Here is a 22909-nt window from a genome sequence, read left to right as displayed (position 1 = left end):
CTAGAAATGTGACAGAAGCGCTACATCGGGACTCCCAAGGCGTAGAGAGAGAAAAGGCCATGATGCTTCCACCTGGTCATGTTGGATGCTCACCGTCAGGGGAGCCAAACGCCATGAGGCGGTCAGAGTGCCTGAGACAACATGCCGGAAAGGTCAGATTCAGCAGTCTGGTGGACAACCCCGGCTGAGCTCTCGGCCAAGAGCCAGTGTCCCCAACCAGACACAGGAGTGGGCCTCCTCGGATGTCCCGTCCAGCCTTCGGAGGACCACAGCCCCAGCTGACATCGGACTGCAAACGCGTGAGACGCCTCCAGTGAGAGCCTTCTCCCAGCCTTCTCAGCCCCAGCTGAGCCTTCTCCAAGCCCTGGCCCACGATCATGGGCAAAATAAAGCAGTTGTTCTAAGCAATGAAGTTTTGGGGGAATTTGCTAGGTAGAAATAGTAACCAGAACAATGGAGGAGGACAAGTCCCCATTATACTTTTCTTCCAATAAAGCCAAAAACCGGGGAAGAGAACTGTCAAATCCGTAGGTTTCAAGGTGATCAGAATGCCGCAGAACCCTTGCATGCTGGCGACAAAAGGGGAGCGTGGATGAAGACAACCAAACCCCATTCACCGCGCCTCGGCTGAGTCTAAGGTCACAATCAGACGAGTTTACATGAAGTGGGCCTGTCTGTGGTTCCAACAGCAGATGTTCCTCTCGTGGTCTCCCTGTTGGCAGTTTCTGTCAGAGCAAACAATTATGTCTTAGATAACCCAGCAAAACACAGCAAGGGAAAAATCGGGCAAGGATAGGAAAAAAAATTTTTCCCATCTTCTTTTAAGGAAGTGAAAGAGGCAGATGCTAGGGGTGCCCTCAGTTGGTTAAGTACCTGATTCTTGATTGCAGCTCAGGTCGTGCGCTCACAGTTTGTGAGTTCGAGCCCCACATCGGGTTCTGCACTGATAGTGCAGAGCGGGCTTGGAATTAATTCCCTCTCTCCCTCTCTGCCCCTCCCTCACTTGTGAGAAAGGAAAGGAAAGAAAAAGGAGGGAGAAAGAGAGAGAGAGAGAGAGAGAGAGAGCAGGCGGATTCTTGCAAAGACGTGCTTTGCAAATTATCATGAGACCCTTGGTGAAGGTGTACCACATAAAAGCCATACAGCTGTTACTGCTGGAAACATCTAAGTGAGGACAGGCAAGATTAACCCTCAAAGAGGAGGGCTGGGCAAAGATAACTGGGATAACTGCCAAGGGATAAGGTTCAAGAGATGTTTAACTCATCCAGCCAAAACACACACAAACACACACACACACACACACACACACACACACACACACACACACTCCACTACGTGAGAAATCCCTACAATAAACGCTCAGAAGGAAAAATAACAGCTCTATGTGAAAAGGCGACAGACAGTCCACGGCGACCACTGTTCTGCGGACTAGGTGACCTGAAGCTTCTATCAACCACTGGGTAAGCAGCAAATCCATCAACCCCCCTAGCCTGTCTTCTTTTGAAGTGGAGATACTCAGAGGCAGAGGGATGGCATCTTGGAAAACCCTAATGATACAGTCATGTCACTAGGGAAAAGTTCGTTTGTACCATAACAAGGGCCTATGTTCCTAGGATGGGTTCCGGCTGAGCGGCCAGCAAAGCTTATGTATTATCTCGCCGGTCTTTATAGCTTCAAAGGAAGACAGGTCAGATTTTTTTTAAGGCAATAGAGTCTGTTCCAACATTAGATGGCTATTTCTGTGTTCTAGCCAGCAGCCCATACTCACAGCATTTGCTAACGGGACTCCCGGGAGCGAGATTGAGAAAGACAGCCTCCAAGTGCCCACAGTCCCCATCCACTTAAAATTCATATAATAACTCGAATTCACGTAATAACTAAGTTTCAATATCTAAATATTCTTAATACTTGAAATTTTTCCCACCATTGTATCTTGGCGATTTCTGTGTTTTACAGTAAGTGTATAAATGAGGGTTTCTTGGCTACAGAGAATCCTAAAATGCCTATATGGCACTTTTCATCCCCCCATGAATTACCACAATGACACTTTAACAATACAGTAATTCATCAACAAACCCACTAACATCAGAGTTTATCTACAATTAAGGCAGGGACTACCAATCTCAACATTTTTTCCCACCAGCCTTCATAGTTCCTAAAATTCCTTCCATAGAAATTCATTTCTTTGACTCATAAAGACATCTTTATAATTGAGCTTCATTCTCTACCCCCAACCCTTCCTTATAAAAGTGATAACATATGCTCATGGTAAATAATTCAGAAGATCCCAAGAAACAAAAACTAAAAATCACCAGCATTCTTAGCAACTAGCAACAACCACTAGTCATTTCTGTGGGTACATTTTTCTAGAGGCAGCCTTCTCAAACTATATGGTAACGGATCTTTGTTTTCCCTCAACCCACCAGGAATCAACACTTCCTTAGAATACAAACAAACTAGGAAAGTGGAATGCCATGTGACTGTCACAGCAATATTAAACTGCATTTTTAACAAGTTTCCAAAGTCTTACCCTCAATTTCTGTATTTACATCTTTATTTTTTTTTATTTTTTTTTTATTTTTGAGACAGAGACAGAGCATGAGCAGGGGAGGGGCAGAGAGAGGGGAGACACAGAATCTGAAGCAGGCTCCAGGCTCTGAGCTGTCAGCACGGAGTCCGACGCGGGGCTTGAACTCACAAGCCATGAGATCATGACCTGAGCTGAAGTAGGATGCTCAACCGACTGAGCCACCCAGGCGCCCCTGTATTTACCTCATCTTAATTGGTAACAAGCACCTCACGGTCTATGGGCCACACTAGACCTTTCTTCTTTCAGATGCACAGATTCTGTTACCGTGTGTGTATGTCATTTTACACACGGTCTACATATTGTTTTATTACCGAATTTTTTCCCACCGAATAGATCATGGTCACTTGCCTCTAACCACACGTGCCATCCTGTTTTACCCTGAAAGGCCACTCTAGAAACCCTTGCATCTTACACCTAAAACCAGCAGGATATGGTTCATCAATTGTATTTCAATTAAAAACAAACGAACCCCTAGCATCTCCAAGTAGGGCAGAATCTTAAACTTTCACAAGCTAAGACCTCTCTACGTGAGGGACTTTGGGAAGGGGAAGGAGAGCACAGGTTGTGTTCTAGCAGTGTTGAAATTGTTCCCAGCCTAGGAACAGCCTGGGGACAAATGCAGTTCCGGAGTGGGCCCTAGAGAAAGGGGAGCCGCCTGTTTTGTAGGACACGATGCACGACCATGCCAAAGGGCCGGGGGTCCACAAGGACGTTGGATTCTAACCACAAGTTAACATCCATCCATTCCGACATTCATGGTACCTGTGTTCAGGTGCTGCTTAAAGTGCTGGGGCACAAAGATAGGAGGCCCAGCCGCTCCCCCCCGCCCCAGGGCCCAGGGTAGTGGGGGCACCAGACAGGTAAATAACTGACAGGAATACAGCCTGATGAATGTGCATGAGACAGGCACAGCTTAAGACAGGCTCCTGGGCCCGACTCCCAGAAATTCTGATTCCCTAGGTCTGTGTAGGGCCGAAAATTCTGCAACTCTAACAAAGTCCTACGTCAGCCTAAGGCAGCTGGTGCAAGGGCCACACCTGGACGGTGCTGCTCTAGAGCACTGGCTCTAGACCAGGGGCCGTTTTGCACCCCCAGGGCCATTCTCAAGTCTGGAGGATGCTCAGTCGGCCACAGAGCAATCGATCTAGAGTCAACAAGACACTTGAACTCTCAGTTTGTTATCAGCAAAATGGTGAGAATAATGTCTATTGCATAATGTTCTGATGACTACAGTGAGTTTACGTATACAAAGTGCTTAGAACACGGTCTGGCACGTCCTAGACACTATTATCATTAGCTGTCATGGTTACTGAAGGGCAATCAGGAGACAAAAACAGGCAGGGAAGACGTCCCAGGATGGACCGTCCCCTGCAAGGACGAGCCACATTACAGCCACATCTGTCCCGCTTCATTAACAGCAGCGATAATATTTATTGACGGCTTCCCAGGCACCATAATTGGAATGGGGAAACTGAGGCTCAGAGACATTAAGTAACTTGCCCAAAGCCGTGAAGGGGCAATCGTGTTATTCACCCACCCGAACAGCGACTGAGCACCACAAGTAGTACCAGGCAGATCCCAGGAGGGGACGCACCCTAGCAAAGCAGGGCTCCCTCGGGGAAACTCACCCCCACACCCCAGTGGGCCAGCCACAGAGCAAAACCCTGGGGCTCCAGTGAGCAGAGTCCATCCCACCGGACAAGCCCTCTCTCTGGCCCCTCGCCAGAGCCAGTCTCTGACAAAGAAATGCCATGGCGGGGCGCAGAGGAGAACGGAGCCACGGCCAGAGTCTGTGGCAGGCCTGGCTCCCACGGACAGCCCATCAGAGAGGTCTCTGCATCCGGCACCCGGGGGGCCTTGGTGCTGCCTGTCCCGCATGCACGAGGCCTCTCCTTCACGCAGGCTGCGTGGCTGTCAAAGCACTCCCTCTTGTCCTCCTGGCCTCCCCGGCATTCGGGCAAGAATCACTCCCTCAATTCACAGACGAGGTGACTCAATTTCCAATGAGCCAAGTGGCCCTAAACGTCACCAGACCTCAGATTCTGCCCGTGTCACCGGATACCAAGACCAGTCTTCCCTCAGCCCGCTACTTCCCCACGACTTTGGGTTTGGATTTTTTCCTGACCGTAAAGTAATACAAATTCAATGTGCATAACTAAAATATATATATATATATAGAAAAGTATGAAGACCGTGAATATTGCTCATTTCTCATCAGAACGTGTATAATCTTTTCCAGGCATTTTTATGCCTATAAACACGGATTTTTAGAACAGGACCATACTGCGTGCTCTTCCAGAACCTGTCTCCATCCATACATCTTACCACGTTGATGACAAGCCGTGTCATCGTTTTAAGGCTTAGGCTATCAGCCAGTGCCTGTGCCTTGTATTCATTTTACAGATCCCCTATTGACAGTCATTTAGATTCAAAATTTTCCAACATTTTTAAACGATGCTGCCATGAACGTTATTGGACCTATATCCTTGCCTAGTTATTCCCTAAGGATAAATTCTTACATGTGTGATGGCTGAGTCAAAAGTTACTGTCCCTTGACATCCCAGCAGCAGTGTGGGGGGTTCGTCACTGAAGCAGGAAGCCCTAAATCCTACCATTCTGAGGGCCAAACTTCAAGCCAACTTGTGGGGACAGCAGCAGCTCCAGCTCAAATCACCCAGAGGCACCTAGAAAAGTCCTCAAGTGTGTTTACCTTTACAACCGGCCACCCCACCCTTCCCAGCACCGCCCAAGCTGAGGTGATGTCTGGATGGTCAGCTCTCTTCCTTCTCCACTGCCAGGGCCCTGGGATATTAACTGACCCTCCCAGATAACTTGGGGGTCTCCAGGCCTCAACTCTGATGCCCCTCCATTCCAACAAAGCTGCCCCTGGCTCCCCAAAGGCCACACACATGCATGCCTCTGAGTAACTACATGCCTGAATCCAGGAAAACCCAAGCTTGGAGAGGGCAGGGAGCCTGTGTGTGAGGTTGTGTTGAGTGCCCTACGCAGGACTCAACCTACGGGGAGGTGGAGGGAGGATGCCCAGTATTGTCACACAAATATCTCCAGGCCAATGCCTACTGGAACCAGATCTCACCGAAGTACAGAAGTCCCAGCGTGGACCTTCTTAAAAGCACAACTAGAGTCTCACAGGGCTTTCCCCAGTACACATGTGCACTCACTCATATGTCTGTCTCTCTCTCTCTCTCTCTCTCACACACACACACACACACACACACCTTGAAGGAGAAAGTGCTCAGATGTGACAACACTGTCCTTTCAGAAAAGAACTTCTCTCTTGCCCTGACTTGTGCTAACAATTCATTAGAGAGAGGCCAGGCTGCTTCCAATTCACCTCTGCCTTTCCTCTCCCACCCTTGCCTGTCCAAGGACAAAACAGTTGGGTTTTTTGTTTTATTTTAAAGAGAAAGTGTTTGCTGGTTTCTGGGAGGGGGAAAAAGGCAGATTCTAGGGGCAGGCCTTATGCAAATTTGGGGAACACAGCTGGCCAGAATCAAATGCCTTTTCAAACCACCCCACCCAAGCAGTGAGAGAAAGAGTATGAGCATTTACAATTCACTGCCTTCACCTCCCTGGGGAAAGGGCAGGCTGAAAAGTCAGCTTTTGATTACTTGGAGCCAGAAAAGCTGTCCATGGGCAACTAGCCCTGATGCTGTCCTTCCTCCTCCTCTCTGACCATTTCCCAGCCCTACAACAGCCCGCAAGCAGGGGAGATCATGAAAACCACACACATCACGGTACAAAATAAATGACTGGCAAGGAATACCGCAAGTCTTGATTACAATGCCTTAGAAATCCTCTGTGCTGCATCTTGTTTCAACAAACACTTGAAAAAAGATAGCCCTGCATAACATGCACTGCAAAAGTACATCAGCACATTTACACACCGAACGACACATTTCTCTGACTCCTGCATCCACGGCTCACCCCGCCCCCAAGACACTGGGCACCCCCCACCCTTGCTGGTGCTCAGTAAGCCCAGCTTAGCACTGGCTGTTCCCTCTGGCTGGAATGCTCTACCCCCCCTGTCTGTGAGGTGCATTCTCTCCAGACGTGCTTTCAGGGAAGCCTTTCAAACCCACCGTAGGTAACAATGCATCCTCCTGACTCCAAAATACCCACCCTGTGAGGCCCCTCCCTGCCTTATTTTTCTCCTCACGGCCTATCACCAGGAAACCTACTGTGTATTTTCATCGTTTAACTGGAATTCTCCGCCCGTTCTCTCCGTTGCTCTCTCCCCTTCGCTGGTCTCAGCACACAGTAGGTGCTCAGTAAGTACTCAATGATTCAAGCTACTTATCAACATGTCTGGGGGTGGGGGGGAATACAGCTTCTTAATTTGAAATATCAGGCTTATATCCCAGGGCTTTCTGGTTAAAAGGTTACTCCATCAACAGCCTGGAAGGACTGGCCTTAATATAAATCAGAGTGCAAAGGGGATACAACATTGTTTAAACAATGTCAGAGGTAAACCGTGGTTGCAGGAAGTGGCAGATATCCAAGTGACAACATGGCGGGTGGCTGGCATGCAAAGGCCTTTTGGTACTCTGATTTCAACAACCAACACAAGAGACGGGATATGGAGGTGAATCCAGGCCCCGTACCTCACCTACGGCTGCCCAGAGACAACCGTGCCACATTCTGAGTGAAGGAGCAGCTAACACAAACCTCATCACCAATCTGCTCCCACTGGAGTCCAAGTCAGGAGGGGTGCTGGGTGCTCCAGACCATAATTAAAAAGCAAAGGGAAAGGAAATGCAGAAGCCAAAGGCCCTCCCCTAGAGGCTCTGAAATTACGTGCAATCAATCCTCATTATTTGCAGATTCCACACTCATTAAAATTTCTAATTCCAAAATCAATACTGTTGGAGCTCCTGCAGTCATTCATGGACATGCCCAGTGGCCGCACTCACACGGTCCGTTTAGTGCCACACTTTTTGCCCTTTTGTGCTTTGTGTTGGGGAGTCAGCTGTTTTGTTTTGGTTTTAAGTTTATTTCGAGAGAGACAGAGCGCACCTGTGCGCACGAGTAAGGGAGGGGCAGAGAGAGAGAGAGGGAGAGAGAGATTCCCAAGGAGGCTCCGCGCTGTCCCCCACGTGAGGCTCAGACTCACGATCAGGGAGATCATGACCTGACGCTGAAATCGAGAGTCAGACGCCCCCTAGGCAGCCAGCTGTCTCAAAGGCCCCCAAGCCCAGTGCTGACACGCTGGCTAGTGTTTAGTGCTCCTGAGCCCAAGAAGGTCGTGACGGGGCCTTAACAGAGAATGTCCGTGTGTTTAGGCAAGCTCTGTTCACGCATGAGTCACAGCGCTGTTGCCTTTGAGCCCAACGTTAATGAATCAACAATGTGTACCAGACAGACTGTCTTTAAACAGCAACACACATAAAACAAGGTAACATATTGACTGGCTGACCAAAACTGTTGCGACCAGAGGCTCACGGGAGCGTAATACAGGGTCGGGTTCCTGTGGATCTCTGGGCACAACACTCTGCACCACCCCCCCAACCCCACTAGCAGCAACGGTTCGGCATCCACGCAAGCGAGTGATCACGGCGACTTTACAGAGAACTATCAGCACGAAGACGAGAACCAACCCCGTGTTAAAATGGCTGTTTCCTGCCCCACATCTTTGGGCACACTCCCCTCCTCCACCCCCACTGCTCACTCCATCTGCTTCCCTTCGCAGCACAGGGACTCTCCCTCACCACAGGCTTCAGCTCAGGTGTCTTCCAGCAGCCCCTCCCCCCCCTCCCCTGCCACATCACTCTTTGACCGCGGTTACTACAATCAGCAATTATTATCTACCTCTCGGTTCCTCACCCTCAGCCAAAATTAAACTCCCCGAAGGCGAGTCCAGATCACCCGGGTATATGCAGCGGCCAACAGAGCGCCCGCCCCGAGGCTGGTGCCCAGGGCTTGACCGAAGGAACACAGCCACCCCCCCCCCCCCCCACACACACACACATCCTCTTCCCTCCAGGCTCTGGCAACATGACAAGTGTCAGGGTGCCCGCATGGAGGGTGAAATCTCAGTGCTCCTTAGTGAGTGTGACAGGAAACATCTAGCAGCCCTGGGGCCACGTGTAGCTATTAAGCACACAAACACAGCACACACTGTGCTCTCAAGCACCAATACAGCCCCCGTTGTGACGTGCTGTAAGTGGAAAACACGCGCGAGAATTTGGAGACTACAAAGCTACACGTAAAACATCTCTTTACTTGTTTTGATATTGACACTGTACGATGTTGGGCATTCTGGGCTACACAACACAGAGCAAAATTCATTTCAGCCGTTTACTTTCCAACGTGGCCACTAGGGAAGTTTTAATGCCTTCCATGGCTTGCATGATACTTCGGTGAGTCCATCTTGCTTGTAACAACACCAAGAAAAGGTCAGCCAGCAACACAGGCCAGCTCTGACCACCTCTCTTCACTGCTGCCTAGTGATCTCCAGAGCGAGGCAGGAAACACCTGTCCTGCAGCTTCCTGTGACAGACAAATACTTAAGTGTATTCAGAAAGAGGATTGTGAAATCAGAGTGAAAAGTTTATCAGGTGAACTAATTTTATATTCAGAAGGTTAGCGCACCATATGGGGCTGTCTTGTTCATGACCCAAAAAAAGTGGAGTACGGGCAAATTTTGTCAAAGAAAGCAAGCAATCATTTGCAAAAACAAAAACAAAAAAAAAACAACAAGACTATTTCCAACTTGTCTACTCCTACTTGGAATGGAAGAACATGAGAGCTAGCAGGCATGTGGAAAATGACCAGCCTCTGCCACATCACAGAACCAGTAGGCCCAGTACCCCCACATCCTCATCTGGTGAGGAGGGAGACCCCCAACTTCCAGGACTGTGCTCTCCAGAAATTTCTACGATGATGGAAATGTTCTCTGCTCTGCCCAATATGGTGGCTACTAGGCTCCTGAGAGGCAGCTACGCTGACTGAATTTTTAATCTTGTATCATTTTTAAAAAATATTTTTTTAATGTTTTTATTTATTTCTGAGACAGAGAGAGACAGAGCATGAATGGGGGAGGGGCAGAGAGAGGGGGAGACACAGAATCGGAAGCAGGCTCCAGGCTCTGAGCCATCAGCCCAGAGCCCGACGCGGGGCTCGAACTCACGGACCGCGAGATCGTGACCTGAGCTGAAGTCGGACGCTTAACCGACTGAGCCACCCAGGCGCCCCTAATCTTGTATCATTTTAATTAATTTAAAATTAAATAGCCACACACGGCCAGTGACTACCACACTGGACAGCACGGTTCTAGGCGGCCGTAACAGGAGGAGACACAGCTTGTGAAAACCCTTTGTAAACTCTACAGCCCTGCAGAAATGGTAGGGTTTTTGTCGTTGAATATTATTAGAAATGTGAGATTCTGAGAGATTTCAATTGCCCAAAGAGACTCAACTCATCAGCGGTCAAAACATTTTAAATAAACATGCAGGTTTTACTTCACAAGGGGGGTGAAGGGCAGCCAGGGTTCATGGATACATACAATCAGAATAGAGGGGTTGGCGATAACCCTTCACACACAACTCAGAAAACAAGCTTTTCATCTTTTTTTTTTTTTTTTTTGCCACACCCAGATTTGGTGCCTCCGGGCCTAGCCATGCAGCCAGAAGTCAAGACTGCCAGCGTATTCCCAGTAGATTATTCCTATCTCCCCCACCCTCATTCTTAGGGACCAGATGTTTCCTGCCCTTTCCGGTGACCTTCCCTGCTATTTCTCCTGCTACAGAAACGGTCCTCCCAATAGCTCCCTGCATCCCTTCAACTCTGACAGAATCATTCACAGGCTCTCAGATACATGCGGGGCTTGTTCAAATTTGCTGATGGATGGTAAAACCAACCACTACTAAAAAGGGCTGGGGACTAATTGGTAGTTGTGAAGAATGCTCATCTGTTTACACTCACGTTGGAAGATGCTCATGAAATTCAAATCAAGTTCTAGTCTCTCCCAAGATTCTTCCCAGCAGGAAAGCCCTTCCAGTCTAAACAGCTTTTCCTTACCATTAAGATAATTACATTCTACACGCAAGCAGACAATAAAGAAATGAGCAGGGAAATGGAAGGGGAGTGCATTTTTAGGACAGAAAGTCAAAAACGGCAGAAGTCTAAGGAAATACGCAATGTTTCCAAGTACAAACGTAAGGAACCCCCCGAAAATATTTAAGAGATTCTGTGAACTCATTCGTTCTTCTCTATGAAACAACGCAGCTAATTCTCCCCTCAATCCTTTCAAGCTTTTCCACAAGACACATGAACTTCAAGGCTCCACACAGCCCCTGGTTTTGGCCCCACGGAGCTCCCATGATGAAAAACATGTGAAACAGGATCCACATGTGTTCCACCCACACACTGGGCTCAGCAGCGTATTTTATTCTGTCAGACAGCGGGCTGTTGCTCAACTCCATGGAGGGGACGCCAGCAGTCATCCTCCAGCTATTAAAACAAAATCAAGCAGCCTCGTGTCAGCAGGACTGACACTACCTCACCAGGAACCAGGGACCCAGCCTTCTGTACCTCAAGTTCAGTCTCCCGTCTGTTGATGTCATCCGTGGATTGATTTAACTTCTCCAGTTCTCCCTAGTGAAGAGAAGAGGGGGGGGAAAGATTGAAACGATTTGTCTTTTGTTTCCAGTAGGACTGAGCTCATTCTCTGCAAAAGTACTCCGGCACAATTTGTAGGAAGAGGGACAAGTCAATATTAATTCTCAAGGAAAATAGCTGAGCCTTGGCTGGAAAAGCAAATGAACGTCGGTATTTCTGAAATCTTTTTCTCGATGGTGTCCTTTCAAAAATGTCTTAAGGTCCTAGGAATTTTTTTCTCAGAAGGTCAAGTATTTATTCCAGGTACGTGCCTTCAGGTAAACCCACCTGTTACAAATGGTTTAAGAGTCAAATCAAAACAGTACCTTCTGCCTTACAGGAAAAACTATGCAGAAAAGACACAATAAAAGAAAATAAACAAGGCCAAGCCAAAACTCTAAACCCAGTGAAATGATGTAGATCAAGGGTAGAATTCTGGCATTAACTCCTTAGTGGTTATTTTTCTAGAGATGAAAATCTTTTCAAACAGCCAATTAAAGCCTCCTAGCTGTTTTTAACAAAACAAAAATAACTTTAATCCTGATCCTTAATGTTTCCAAACTAACATTTTGTAAAAAGTACCCAGCACAACTTAACTCATTTTACTCTGCAGACAAAGGATCTTGTTTACAGAAATCCTGTACCAGGAAAACAAGATTTAGTAGTCTAAACTAGTGATTTTAATTAATAGAATCCCTAACGAAAAGATTTTTCCACCTGATCTTTATCTTGCTAAGCTGCCAAAACAATTCATTTAAATGGCAACAGCTGAGTTAAATGAGCTTTTAATTGATCTGTTCACTGAAAAACCGATTAGGGCTCCAGAAATTGCGGCGCATGGTTAAAAGCAATATATATAGTCAATGATTTATGAAGAGAGGAGAAAAACCAGTCTTGGAAAGGGATTTGCCGTGCTTTTTGCCTAGAGGGTGAGGAGGTTAAGCTGTCACTCCTAGATCTTGGCTTGGAAATTGTTTTTTAATCATCTCCCTCAGAAATGGAGGCACAGAGAGCCAGGCCAATCCCCTCGCCTTCTCCCCGCGTCAGCTTTGCGCATCAGTTGTCCCCGATTTCTGTTCACACCCAGACCCCGAAACAAGGAAAAGCTGGGTTTTCAACCATTCGCAGCCAAGCGGAGGTCTGAGCCTGTGGTGACAATAAGCCCTTTGCTAACAATGCATCAGAGGAGGCGGAAGATGGCTCAGGCCGGGCACCTCCGCCAGGTAAGGACTCGCAACCCGGCCACGGTGCCAGCCCACGCTGCAGGGGCGGACAACGCCCACGGTGCCCAGGCCCACGCGGGCCGGGCGACCCCTCTGCCCCCAGCCCCGAGGCCGCGCGACGACCGCAGCGAGCCTGGCCGGCGGGGACCGGGGGGTGGGGGAGGACCCCAACACCCGCAGGGTGCCCCCGCCCCCTTTTTCCCTTTGTTGCACATCCGCCCGAACCGCTGGGCAGGCTGCGGCGACCCCCAGGTCCGGCGGGGGTCTGCGGGGGGGGGGGTCCCCGCGATACAGTCAGGCCGCATCCACGCGGGCACTGCTGCCTCCCCACGAACCCGGTAAAACTGGGAATTCAGACCCTCTCTTCTCCCCCCCGGGGCTACGTAGCCACCATTCCCCCGGACCGCAGGCACCGGGGGCTGCGAGGCCAGCGCCAAGTGTAGATGCCCACCACCGCGGCGCCCCCCGCGCGCCCTACCTGGATCCGGGGGTCCACCTCTTCTTCCTCCTCCAGCCCCTGTTCCATCCCCTCTTCCTCCTCCTCCTCCAAGTCCCGGGCGGACGGCGAGAGCTCTGCCGGCTCCTCGGAGCGGCTCCGCTTCAGCGCCGCGTCCATGCGGGCAGCCGGAACGCCGACCGCGCAGCGGACTTCGGAGCGTCCGGAGGGGCGGCGGTCGCCGCAGGCTCGGCCAGAGCCGACTCGCCCCAGTCCCGGCACGGTCCCGAGGCGCCGCGGCCGACACCAGGGAGGCGCCGCTCGCCGACGCGGATCCCGCCGGCCCGGGCTGAGCGGAGGAAATGGGCGCGGCCGCCCCCTTTCTGCCGAGGCCGTCAGCGCAGCGGCGCCCGCTCCGCCCTCGCCCAGGCGGGCCGCCCTCGGCGCTGTGACTGTTCCGCCGCCGGTCCCAGCCGCCCAGGTCTCCGTCACAAAAACCCCAGCTCCCTGAAAACCCTCAGGGTGGTGGCACAGGAGAGCCTTCCCCCTTCTGTCAACTTAGCGGGCGGGTTTATCACAAAGTACGCAACGTTGGCCTCCTGCTTTCGGGGTAGCTCCGTACAGCCAAGGCAAACTGACTGTATGGAAGGAAAGTTTGGGGTATTTCCACGGCCTGAAGTCACCTTGGGAAGCTTGTGACCCTGGACCAGTTTCAAGCCGCACTCAAATCCCCGTATGCCTCCAAAGCACGTTTCTCCCCTTGGGTGAACCTTGGGAATTGTATTTGAAGGGTTCCCCCAGAAACGGAAATGAAACATACGCTCACATAGACACAGAAGTACAGAGGGAAACTAGGTGCACGCGCGTTCATGGGTTCCTTGTCCAAAGGCTCCGTGGCCCCCGCTGTGCGGAGCTCCATACCCAAACACCTGTGCTCTCATAGTCGTGGGATTGGCCTACCTGAATAGCCACCAAGCACGGAAAATCCAGCGATGATCATGGACGTGGTTGGTTGGGTACAGCCTTCTCCAGGTGGCAACAGGTGTAACCTCCTGTTAATGGGCACACTCTGGCCAAGGATTTAGGAACAAGTAGGGAGCATGAGCTCCCCTGGCAAACTCAACATCGTGAGGCAGAAGAAGGAAAGGACGTTTCTGTGCTTTTATGAAATGTCAGGACCACTATGATGTCAAGGGAGCGCAAGTTCAGATGGCCTTAGCAAAGCAGACAAGGACATTGCCACTGGCCACTGCTAATGTCTCCGTCACTACAAAAATGCACAATGTGTACACGTTCTACACGGGCTTGTGGCCCATTAGCTCTGTGACTTTGGAGGGCACACTTGCTTGAGAACAAAGCTTATTGAGAGCCTATCTTTAAAGCCACATTTGGGGGAGCCTGGGTGGCTCACTCGGTTGAGCCTCTGACTTCAGCTCGGGTCATGATCTCACGGTCTGTGAGTTCAAGCCCCGTGTCCGGCTCTGTGCTGACAGCTTAGAGCCTGCTTCGGGTTCTGTGTCTCCCTCTCTCTCTGCCCCTCCCCCGCTCAGGCTCTGTCTGTCTCTCTCTCTCTCTCTCTCTCTCTCTCTCTCTGTCAAAAATAAACATTAAAAAAAAATTTTTTTAAGCCACCTTTGGAAAACCTGCTTATGATGGCTTCATCAGAAGCTACATTGGGGGTTACTCCTTGGGCAAGGCACTAGCCTGCACACGATGCTGGCACTGTGGTCTACTGTGAAAGGAGATTGGTTCCGTCTCCTGGAGGTAATGCAGGTGTATGCCCAAGGTCTGGCCCTGAGACGGTCACATCTGTTCATTGTGCTTAAAAATCAATAGAGCGGCAACAATTCTTTGAGTGAAGTCCTGAAACCCCTTGCTAAAAACAGTTGCTTTTGATTTTCCAGTGATGGATGAAGGCAGGGACAAGATGGCCATTAAGGGTCATTTTGGGACACAAGAACCACCAATGCTTCCCCGGTGGCTTGGAATTGAGCTGTAACTGAGCAGGTCTATCCTGTGAATAAAATGAGACACAGAGGTTGAAAACAAGAAAAGTGGGATCAATCCTGACTCTTAAATGCTTCTCGGTTGGTGGAAACCCAGACTTCCCGTTCCGAACAGCAACCTCCAAAATACATTCCTATTTAAGCTTTGATCCGACGGCAATAGTGATTCAAAATGGCACCACAGACGCGGGGAAACTACTGCAGAACATTTTTTGTTGTACGTTTAGGAGGCCTGCGCCAGTCATAGCATGAATCCCAGTAGCGTTCTGAAGTTAAAATGAGGAAAATCAATCACAGCACGACTATATATTTATTGGTACGTAAGTGCATAGGAAATGAAGCAGGGAATGAACCGAGGGTGACAAGCTGTGGAGGTCCTCTTTGAGCCAAGATCAGAGAGAAACAAGCAAGTGAACCCTGCGTGCCTTCACGGAGAGAGCGCTCCAGCCACGGAAGCTGCTTGTGCAGAACCCCCTGGATGAAACTCTGCCTCAGGTGCTAGAGAGCCAGGGACGCAGAATCTGAGGCGAGGAGGTGGGTAGACCAAGGAAGGCCATGACATGGCAAGAAGCTTGGATTGCACTGAGCAATATGTAGTCACTCTGGTTAAAGCGTGGGGACTAGACCGGGGACACAAGGAGGTGAGTTAGGCTGCTGGTCTAGCGGTGGCAGGGGAGAGACGCCCCCGCTGGTTGCTTCCCTTTTCAGTGGAATTGCCAACACAATCAGCAGCTGAGGATAAGGGTGAGCTTGGAACAACGCTGGAGGCTGGCAGAGAGACCCTGAAACCGCTGTCCAGGAGAGCTGGAAAGTGGGTTGACTAGCGGGTTATATTATCATTTCCAGGCTGTACTGAGGACCCACCCGTGGTTTAGGATGCTCAGTGAGACCAGTCAGCAAGGAGGAGTGGTTTTTCCCACTCAAGCTCAGCTTCCAGACACAGGTGGAAAGTAGTGGGAACACCAGATTTAACCAGGGTTGAACTTATTTAACCAAGTTCTTACAATGGTGGGGGCAGGGGTGGGGGCGAGGGCGGGAAAGAAGCATCAGGGGGTTGAGGGCGACTGCAGGTGTAACAACTTTAGTGATGGCCCACGGAATCAAAACTGGATCAAATAGGGAATACAGGCATGAGGGGGTGAGGGAGAGATCATGAAAATACCAGGGAGTGATGATGAAGCCCTGAATCAAGGGCTAGAAAGAGGGAGTGAATTTGAGACCGTGTGGAAGTTGGTGGCTAATAACACCCGGAGGGAGGCGAGTTCAAGATGATTCCAGAGTTTCTGGTTTGAGTGATTGGATGACACCATTAATTAGGACCTATGTACCTATGCTACCGAGGATCACCAGTTTGTTTTTTTTTTAGAACATACTGATTTGAAAAGAAAACCCCTGAAAGTTCAAGTCTCTGGTGTATTTGGAAATTAGGATCCAGGTTATCTGAGGGTTGAACAGAACTCGCCTGATGTTCTTTCTCATAACCTCGCTATACCTCCCTGCCTTAGCAAGCGTGTTACAGTTCGTCTGATCTTCGAGGATTATGCAGGTTGTGTTTCTGACAGCTGCTGCCCTCCAGGAAGCGGAGGCCCCGGGGAAACCTTTTCTTTTTGAGACGCTCACGGATGGTTATGGGAACAAGAATTCTATCTGAACTGGGTCCAAATGCCAGCCCGTACCATTTGTGAACTGACTTTGGACAAGTGGTTTATTCTCCCTGAACCTCAGTATCCCCACCTGTAAGATAAGGATAATAACACTGGTGTCTCCCTGTCAGACGTCATGAAGATTAGATGAAATGGTATTTACAGAATTGTAGGCATATGACAAAACTTTAATTCATGGTGATTCTTGTGTCTCTGTTCTCTTCCTCTGCCCCATGCCTTAAGCCTAAGGGAATCAGTTATTTTACACAAGAGGTTTGTTTTAATGTTTTTTAAAGTGAAATTTGCAAGCTAAAGTGGTCAGCAACATTCACTGTTGGAACATGTACATGATAAAATCATAGTGCTTCCTATCTGGGGAGACACAGCCCCCACAAAAATTGTGCAACTGTATGAGTCCCTCAGTGTGAAGTTAAGGCACTTTCTGTCAAATTTGTTTTAATGTTTATTTTTGAGACAGAGCATGAGCGAGGAAGGGGCAGAGAGAGAGGGAGACACAGAAGCTGAAACAGGCTGCAGGCTCTGAGCTGTCAGCACAGAACCTGATGTGGGGCTCGAACCCACGAATCGCAAGATCATGACCTGCGCTGAAGTCAGACGCTCAACCGACTGAGCCACCCAGGCGCCCCTTTCTGTCAAATTTCAATGCTATTTAATGAAGATTCCCTGCAACGCCAATTTTTTTTTCTTTAATGCTTTGCACTTGCTTCTTAACCCCTATAAGGTGGGGAGGGGGTGGGGGGATTGAAAACTTCTCTTTGGAACTAGGGACACCTGGGTGGCAAAATCAGTTGGGCATCTGACTCTTAATTTTAGCTCAGGTCGTGATCCCGGGTTGTGGGATCGAGTCCTGCATCCCACATGCATCCCACATCCCTCCATGCCCAGCATGGAGCCTGCTTAGGATTCTCTCTCTCCCTCTCACTCTCCCCACCCCCGAATGCTTTGCAACTTCTTCTTAACCCCTATAGAATAGAGAATTGCTCTTCTGAACTAAAAAGAAATGAATCTCCAGGGTGCCTAGGTGGCTCAGTCGGTTAAGCATCTGACTCTTGGTTTTGGCTCAGATCATGGTCTCATGGTTTCATGGGTTAGAGCCCCACATCGGGCAGAGCACGCTCTCTCTCTCTTTCTCTCTCTCTCTCACTCTCTCCCTGCCCCACTCATACCATGTCTCTCTCAAAATAAATTAAAAAAAAAAAAAAAGAAATGAATCTGCATTCACACCACATTCTGGTAGCAGTGACTGAAGAGACTGACAATCAGCATCTTCTCTGGGCCAACCTGTAATCTTTACATGGTGTCTTTGGCCAAGGATTGCAAACTGGGAGCTACTGGCTGGATCAGATCCTAGGGCATGTGTGGTCTGTCTGACACAGTGCTTTAAATATTTGAGCACACAGTTAAAACACAAGCAATACAAATGAAAACTCAGACTTCTCTACTTGGCAAGAGTCTGAAGGGGACATGAGGAGCGGGTGACCTTTTAAAAAGGGCAACCTCGGAGTCGAACCTCAGAGTCCTATTGACAGACTGGCTCCTACCAGCAGGCTGCACACCGGTGAAACCCCACTTTCCCCCCAGCACCCAGGCGGGAAGCTGGCTCCCTCTGCTTTTCTCCCACTCTCTCTTCTCTCCCCACGGACCCCAAAGGATCATGGCATGGGGCAAGATGGAAGAAAATTTTAAAGTAGACTTCCAAACCCTTCAGCACTACTTTTTGGCCCCAGATGACTGGTTGTCAGAACTCAAGGAGCTACAGAAGCCAGTTCTTGGAAACGTATCAGGGCTTCCACAGTAACAAGACATTTGTTTAATTCCACGATTCAGTGACATCAGTTGGTTGCCAAATTGTCTTGCACTGTGGCCACTCCCCTCTAATGAGAACCTTTATTTGTGGTCCTGAATCGAATTACACTCAAGCCTCTGGGCCCAGATGAATCACAGGCCAGAGTACTTACAGAACCCAGGAAGAGACTTTCAATGTTTATCTGTGATCTTAGGGGACCTGCAGATATTTAAAATGGTGCCGGGGTTCCTAGGTGGCTCAGGTCATGATCTTGTGGTCCGTGAGTTCAAGCCCCACGTCGGGCTCTGTGCTAGCAGCTCAGATCCTGGAGCCTGATTCTGATTCTGTGTCTCCCTGTCTCTCTGCCCCTCCCCCACTTGCACTCTTGTCTCTCTCAAAAATAAATAAGCATTTAAAAAAAATGTAAATAAATAAATTAAATGGTGCTGGAATCTTGGAGACAGAAAAGGTGTTCCATTAAAAAGAAGGAAGAAGTTTCCATACCCTGGGAACTAGTAAGCAGAGCAGATTGTAGGCATGATTCTAGAATGGACTTTCAAGGGGAAAAGGCATTCGTGTGTCACTGGAAGAAAAATGATTGATCACTGTGACCCAGCTTGGGTTACCCAAGAACAAATCATGTCAGCCTTGCCCTCATTTACTTATTCCACAAGTTTATGAGCCAATGCGACGAAGGAAACACGCAAGACAGAAGATCTTCATTGTTCAAAGATAATTGATACAGGAAAAGGCCACTTAAATCTACTTATAAAGGAAACCAAAATTTCATATTAAATCATGAAAAAGGTTTTTATTGGGACACTACCCTACAAAATGAAACTTAAAATTATGAAATAAGGGTTTTTTTTTTTCTATTTTAAAAACCATTTAGGGGCGCCTGGGTGGCGCAGTCAGTTAAGCGTCCGACTTCGGCCAGGTCACGATCTCACGGTCCGTGAGTTCAAGCCCCGCGTCAGGCTCTGGGCTGATGGCTCAGAGCCTGGAGCCTGTTTCCGATTCTGAGTCTCCCTCTCTCTCTGACCCTCTCCCGTTCATGCTCTGTCTCTCTCTGTCCCAAAAATAAATAAACGTTGAAAAAAAAAAAAACCTTAAAAAAAAAAAACCATTTAGTCTATAGATATTTACTGAACATCTATTAGGTGATGGTCTCTGACAATGAAGATACAGCAGTGAACAAACTAGACAAAATCCCTGCCTTCATTAGGGTTTATAGTGTAAGGGAAGATAGAGAAAATGTTTTAAATACATAAATAAGCAAAATAGTTGCAGTTAACAATGACAGTGCTTTGTCGAAAAACGTCAGATAACCAAATAAAGAAGGGTGGAGGGGGGGCTGCCTTGGAAGGGAGGTAGAGAAGGCCTCTGGGGACACGATATTCTAGCTGAGATTTGATGACAAGAAGGTGTCAGGCAGGAAACAGTAAAGAATGTCCAGACAATGGGGGACCCTGAGGAGGGAGCCCACTGGACAGCTGATGCAGTGGCTGGAGACTGAGGAGGACGGGGGTGTTGAAATTGACATGCCAGGCATGGGCACAAATCAGATGACGTGAGGCCAGGGAGGCCATGGGAAGGAGTTTGGATTTTATTGTAAATGTGATGAGAAGCCATTGGAGGGATTTAAGTTGTGGAATGATGCAAAACAATCTATATGTTTAAAGGCTGGCTGTGGCTGCCATGTGCAAATGGGATGGCCGTGAAGGCAAGGGCAGGAGCAGGAACACCAGTTATGGGCCTGCCTTGGGGGTCCCCAGTGAGAGGTGGCCACTCGGCTAGGTCGTGGTGGGGAGGCGGCGTGGAGTCCATTCAGGACATATTGGGGAAGGTAGGCCCAACCGCACTTGCTACTACATTAGATGTGGGAGTAGGCAGGTCAGAAGCTTCAGGAATGACTCTTGAGATTTCGCCTTGAGAAGACGCTGAAGGACACTGTCATTTACTGAGCAAGGCAGGGAGGACTTGAGGAGCAGGTCTGAAGTCAAAAGGTGTGTTTCTAAACACGTAAGTCTGAGAAGATATAACCCCTCAAGTGGAGATGTTGAGTGGACAGTAGGATATACATCTCAAGGCCAGCCAGCTGCAGGCAGATGATATTTAAAGCCCAGGGACTGTATGGGTCACTTAGGAAAGGGAGGACCCTGAAGGGAACAGGCCCAGGATGAGGCTCTGGGTACACCGACATTTTAGAGGTTGGGCCTTACAGGAGGGCCCAGGTGAGGGTCCCACCACCAGCTCGTTCTTAGAAGAGCCAGCACCACAAAAACCATCAGTCAACTGTTGAGGATTATTTCTCTTTTGGCGTATTTTACTGATACAATTGAAGATTATATGATGTGAAATTCTTCAATTAAGATTTGACTTTCACAGCACAGGGACAGTATAACCTGACAGAAATATCTGAGGTGCTTGTTAATTGCCCCAGGTGTCTCTCGTACCTCTGATGTTTGAATCATTCTCACTTCTTTTTGGTCCTCACCCGTTGTCTCTGATCTAACAGTGCCATGTCCTCATACGTCAATGGCTTTGCAAACGACCAGGGCAGTTCCCAAAACTGCTTTCCTATTCTTGAAATCCTGCTTATCTTGCAAGACTGATGGTTTCACTTTGCCATCAATTGTTACGGTATTTGCATTGTATCTACATTATGTTGTTAAGGTCTGACCACGGGAGAGAGAATGGTGGGCGAAGACTTTGACCCAATAGGAAAGGGCAGAAGCTTGGCATTAAAAGGAAGGGAAGTGCTGTGTGGTCAGTTTTTTAGTGATTAATTCTGTATAATGGTGATGGTAGTTGCCTACAGTGGAGGCCACAGGCTGTTCAATGACTCTCTTCTCCATTTCTTTAAGCACTTGGCTCAACAGCATTTTCCTACCTATCATTGGCAGGTATGGCTTTGTTGACTAAGTGAGCAGCAGGGATATGCCATTTTCACACCTGTCCCATGACAATGTCCCACGTGTGCTTCTTTAGGCTCTCTCTTCTGTGGCTGGAAGCAGATGACAGTGAAGCCTGGAGAATGGCAGATCCAGGAGGCCGAGAGAACCTAGATCCCCAAGAGGCTGCATGGAGAAGAATGCTCCCACCAACCTGAGCACTCTGAATTGTTATCTAAGCTACAGATAAAATGCCATTGTGTTTAGCCATTTAACCCTCAAGTCTGTTGGTCATTGTGGGTAGCCTATCCTATATAGCACCCTGCTCCACCTAACTTCAAGAAGAGGGTAATGAATACCCGGTAATGAGGAGCCCCTTACACATTTCAGCCACACCCTTAGCTGGTATCCTGCAAGTTCCTATGGAGAAGCTGAGAAACACAGGTGGTTGTTAGCCCACGTCAGAGAAGCAGTGACTGACCAGACAACCCAGCCTGAAGGCTAATGAGTCACTGTCCAAACATACACGTTCCTTTGGGCCTGATTCTTGGCTCTGTCCTTTTCAACATCCATAGTAATGAATCAAATGAATACAGAGAAGGCACGCTTCTCAATTTTGCATAAAACACAGTACTGGAAGGGGTACACTGGAGTGCACAATCATGATCTTGGCACTAAATTTTCATTATGTTGCTGTATCATGACAACCACAGAGAAAATAATTGACGAAGACTTCGACCCAATGGGCAGGGGCAGAAGCTTGGCATTTAAAGGAAGGGTCAGCAAGTCAAATAGAACATAGTGAAATTCACTGAGGCTAAATATACGGTCCTGAATTTAGCTTGAAACACACTAGAACAAGATAGAGAAGACATGGCTTAAGACATCACATTTTTACAAAAGATTTAGATGTTTTAGACTGCATTACCAAAAGTATTGTATCTAGAATGAAGAGATGATAATGCCACTTTTCTCTACCTAAGGGAGACTGTCCTGCAGTTTTTCAGTCAAGTTCTACATTATATATAAAATATGTTCAGAGGAGAGCACCCAGGACTATAAAAGGGTAAGAAATATGAATTTTAGGGTTTTTTTATGTTTACTTTTTTTCAGTATATGAAATTTATTGTCAAATTGGTTTCCGTACAACACCCAGTGCTCATCCCAAAAGGTGAGAATTTTAGTTTCAGAAAAATAATTTTGTTTGTTAAGCATGTCTAATTTTGAATTGAACTGGCACAATGGATAGTGAGTTCCCCATCTCTGGAGGTGTTCAAATAAGTTAGCCATATAAAATTACTGGTATTCAATTATTTTCAACCTATAAGAATAGCAATTTCATATGACTCAACCTGTCCTTTGGTGGAAATGGTGGAGGGTGAGTCAAGCCATTGACGGTATTTTAAGAGCAAGTGACAGAAATACAACTCAAACTGGCTCAAAGAGAGAAGAGAGGGGTGATAGTAAAGTGGGAGATGTATTGGTTTATGTCACTTAAGCCCAAGGCAATTCTGGGTCCAAGTATGGCTGGATCCAGGAGTCTCTCTCTCCATCCCTCCTCCTTGCCCTCCTCTGGGTTGGCTCTTCTTCCAGACAGGCCTGCCCTTGTGGTAGACAGTTGGGCACCAGCAGCTCCAGGCATGGGTTAAATCAGCTCAACAGCCCCAGCCAAGAGTCTCTCCTCACCAATA

At 48.5% G+C, this 22909-nt stretch overlaps 1 protein-coding gene and 1 long non-coding RNA gene across 2 annotated transcripts in view; one reads left to right on the top strand and one right to left on the bottom strand.

Moving 5' to 3' along the window:
• Nucleotides 1-13226, bottom strand: part of SH3BP5 (SH3 domain binding protein 5) — a 76963-nt gene extending 63737 nt beyond the window's left edge. The window contains exons 1-2 of the mRNA XM_040480160.1: nt 12911-13226; nt 11144-11206 (exon numbers count right to left, since the gene is read on the bottom strand). Coding sequence (XP_040336094.1) covers nt 11144-11206; nt 12911-13048 — 201 coding nt within the window. The 5' untranslated portion in view covers nt 13049-13226. The remainder of the gene's footprint in view (nt 1-11143; nt 11207-12910) is intronic.
• LOC121033655 (uncharacterized) lies at nt 1328-21493 on the top strand. Its single transcript, XR_005792047.1, has 2 exons — nt 1328-1460; nt 21316-21493. It is a non-coding gene; the product is annotated as an uncharacterized LOC121033655 (long non-coding RNA).
• Nucleotides 21494-22909: the final 1416 nt, after the last annotated feature.

Source organism: Herpailurus yagouaroundi, unplaced genomic scaffold (assembly GCF_014898765.1).
Source record: "Herpailurus yagouaroundi ecotype Mexico unplaced genomic scaffold, PumYag 159, whole genome shotgun sequence".
NCBI lineage: Eukaryota > Metazoa > Chordata > Mammalia > Carnivora > Felidae > Herpailurus > Herpailurus yagouaroundi.
Note: the sequence above shows the minus strand (reverse complement) of the source record. Positions and strands in the feature narration are given on the sequence as shown.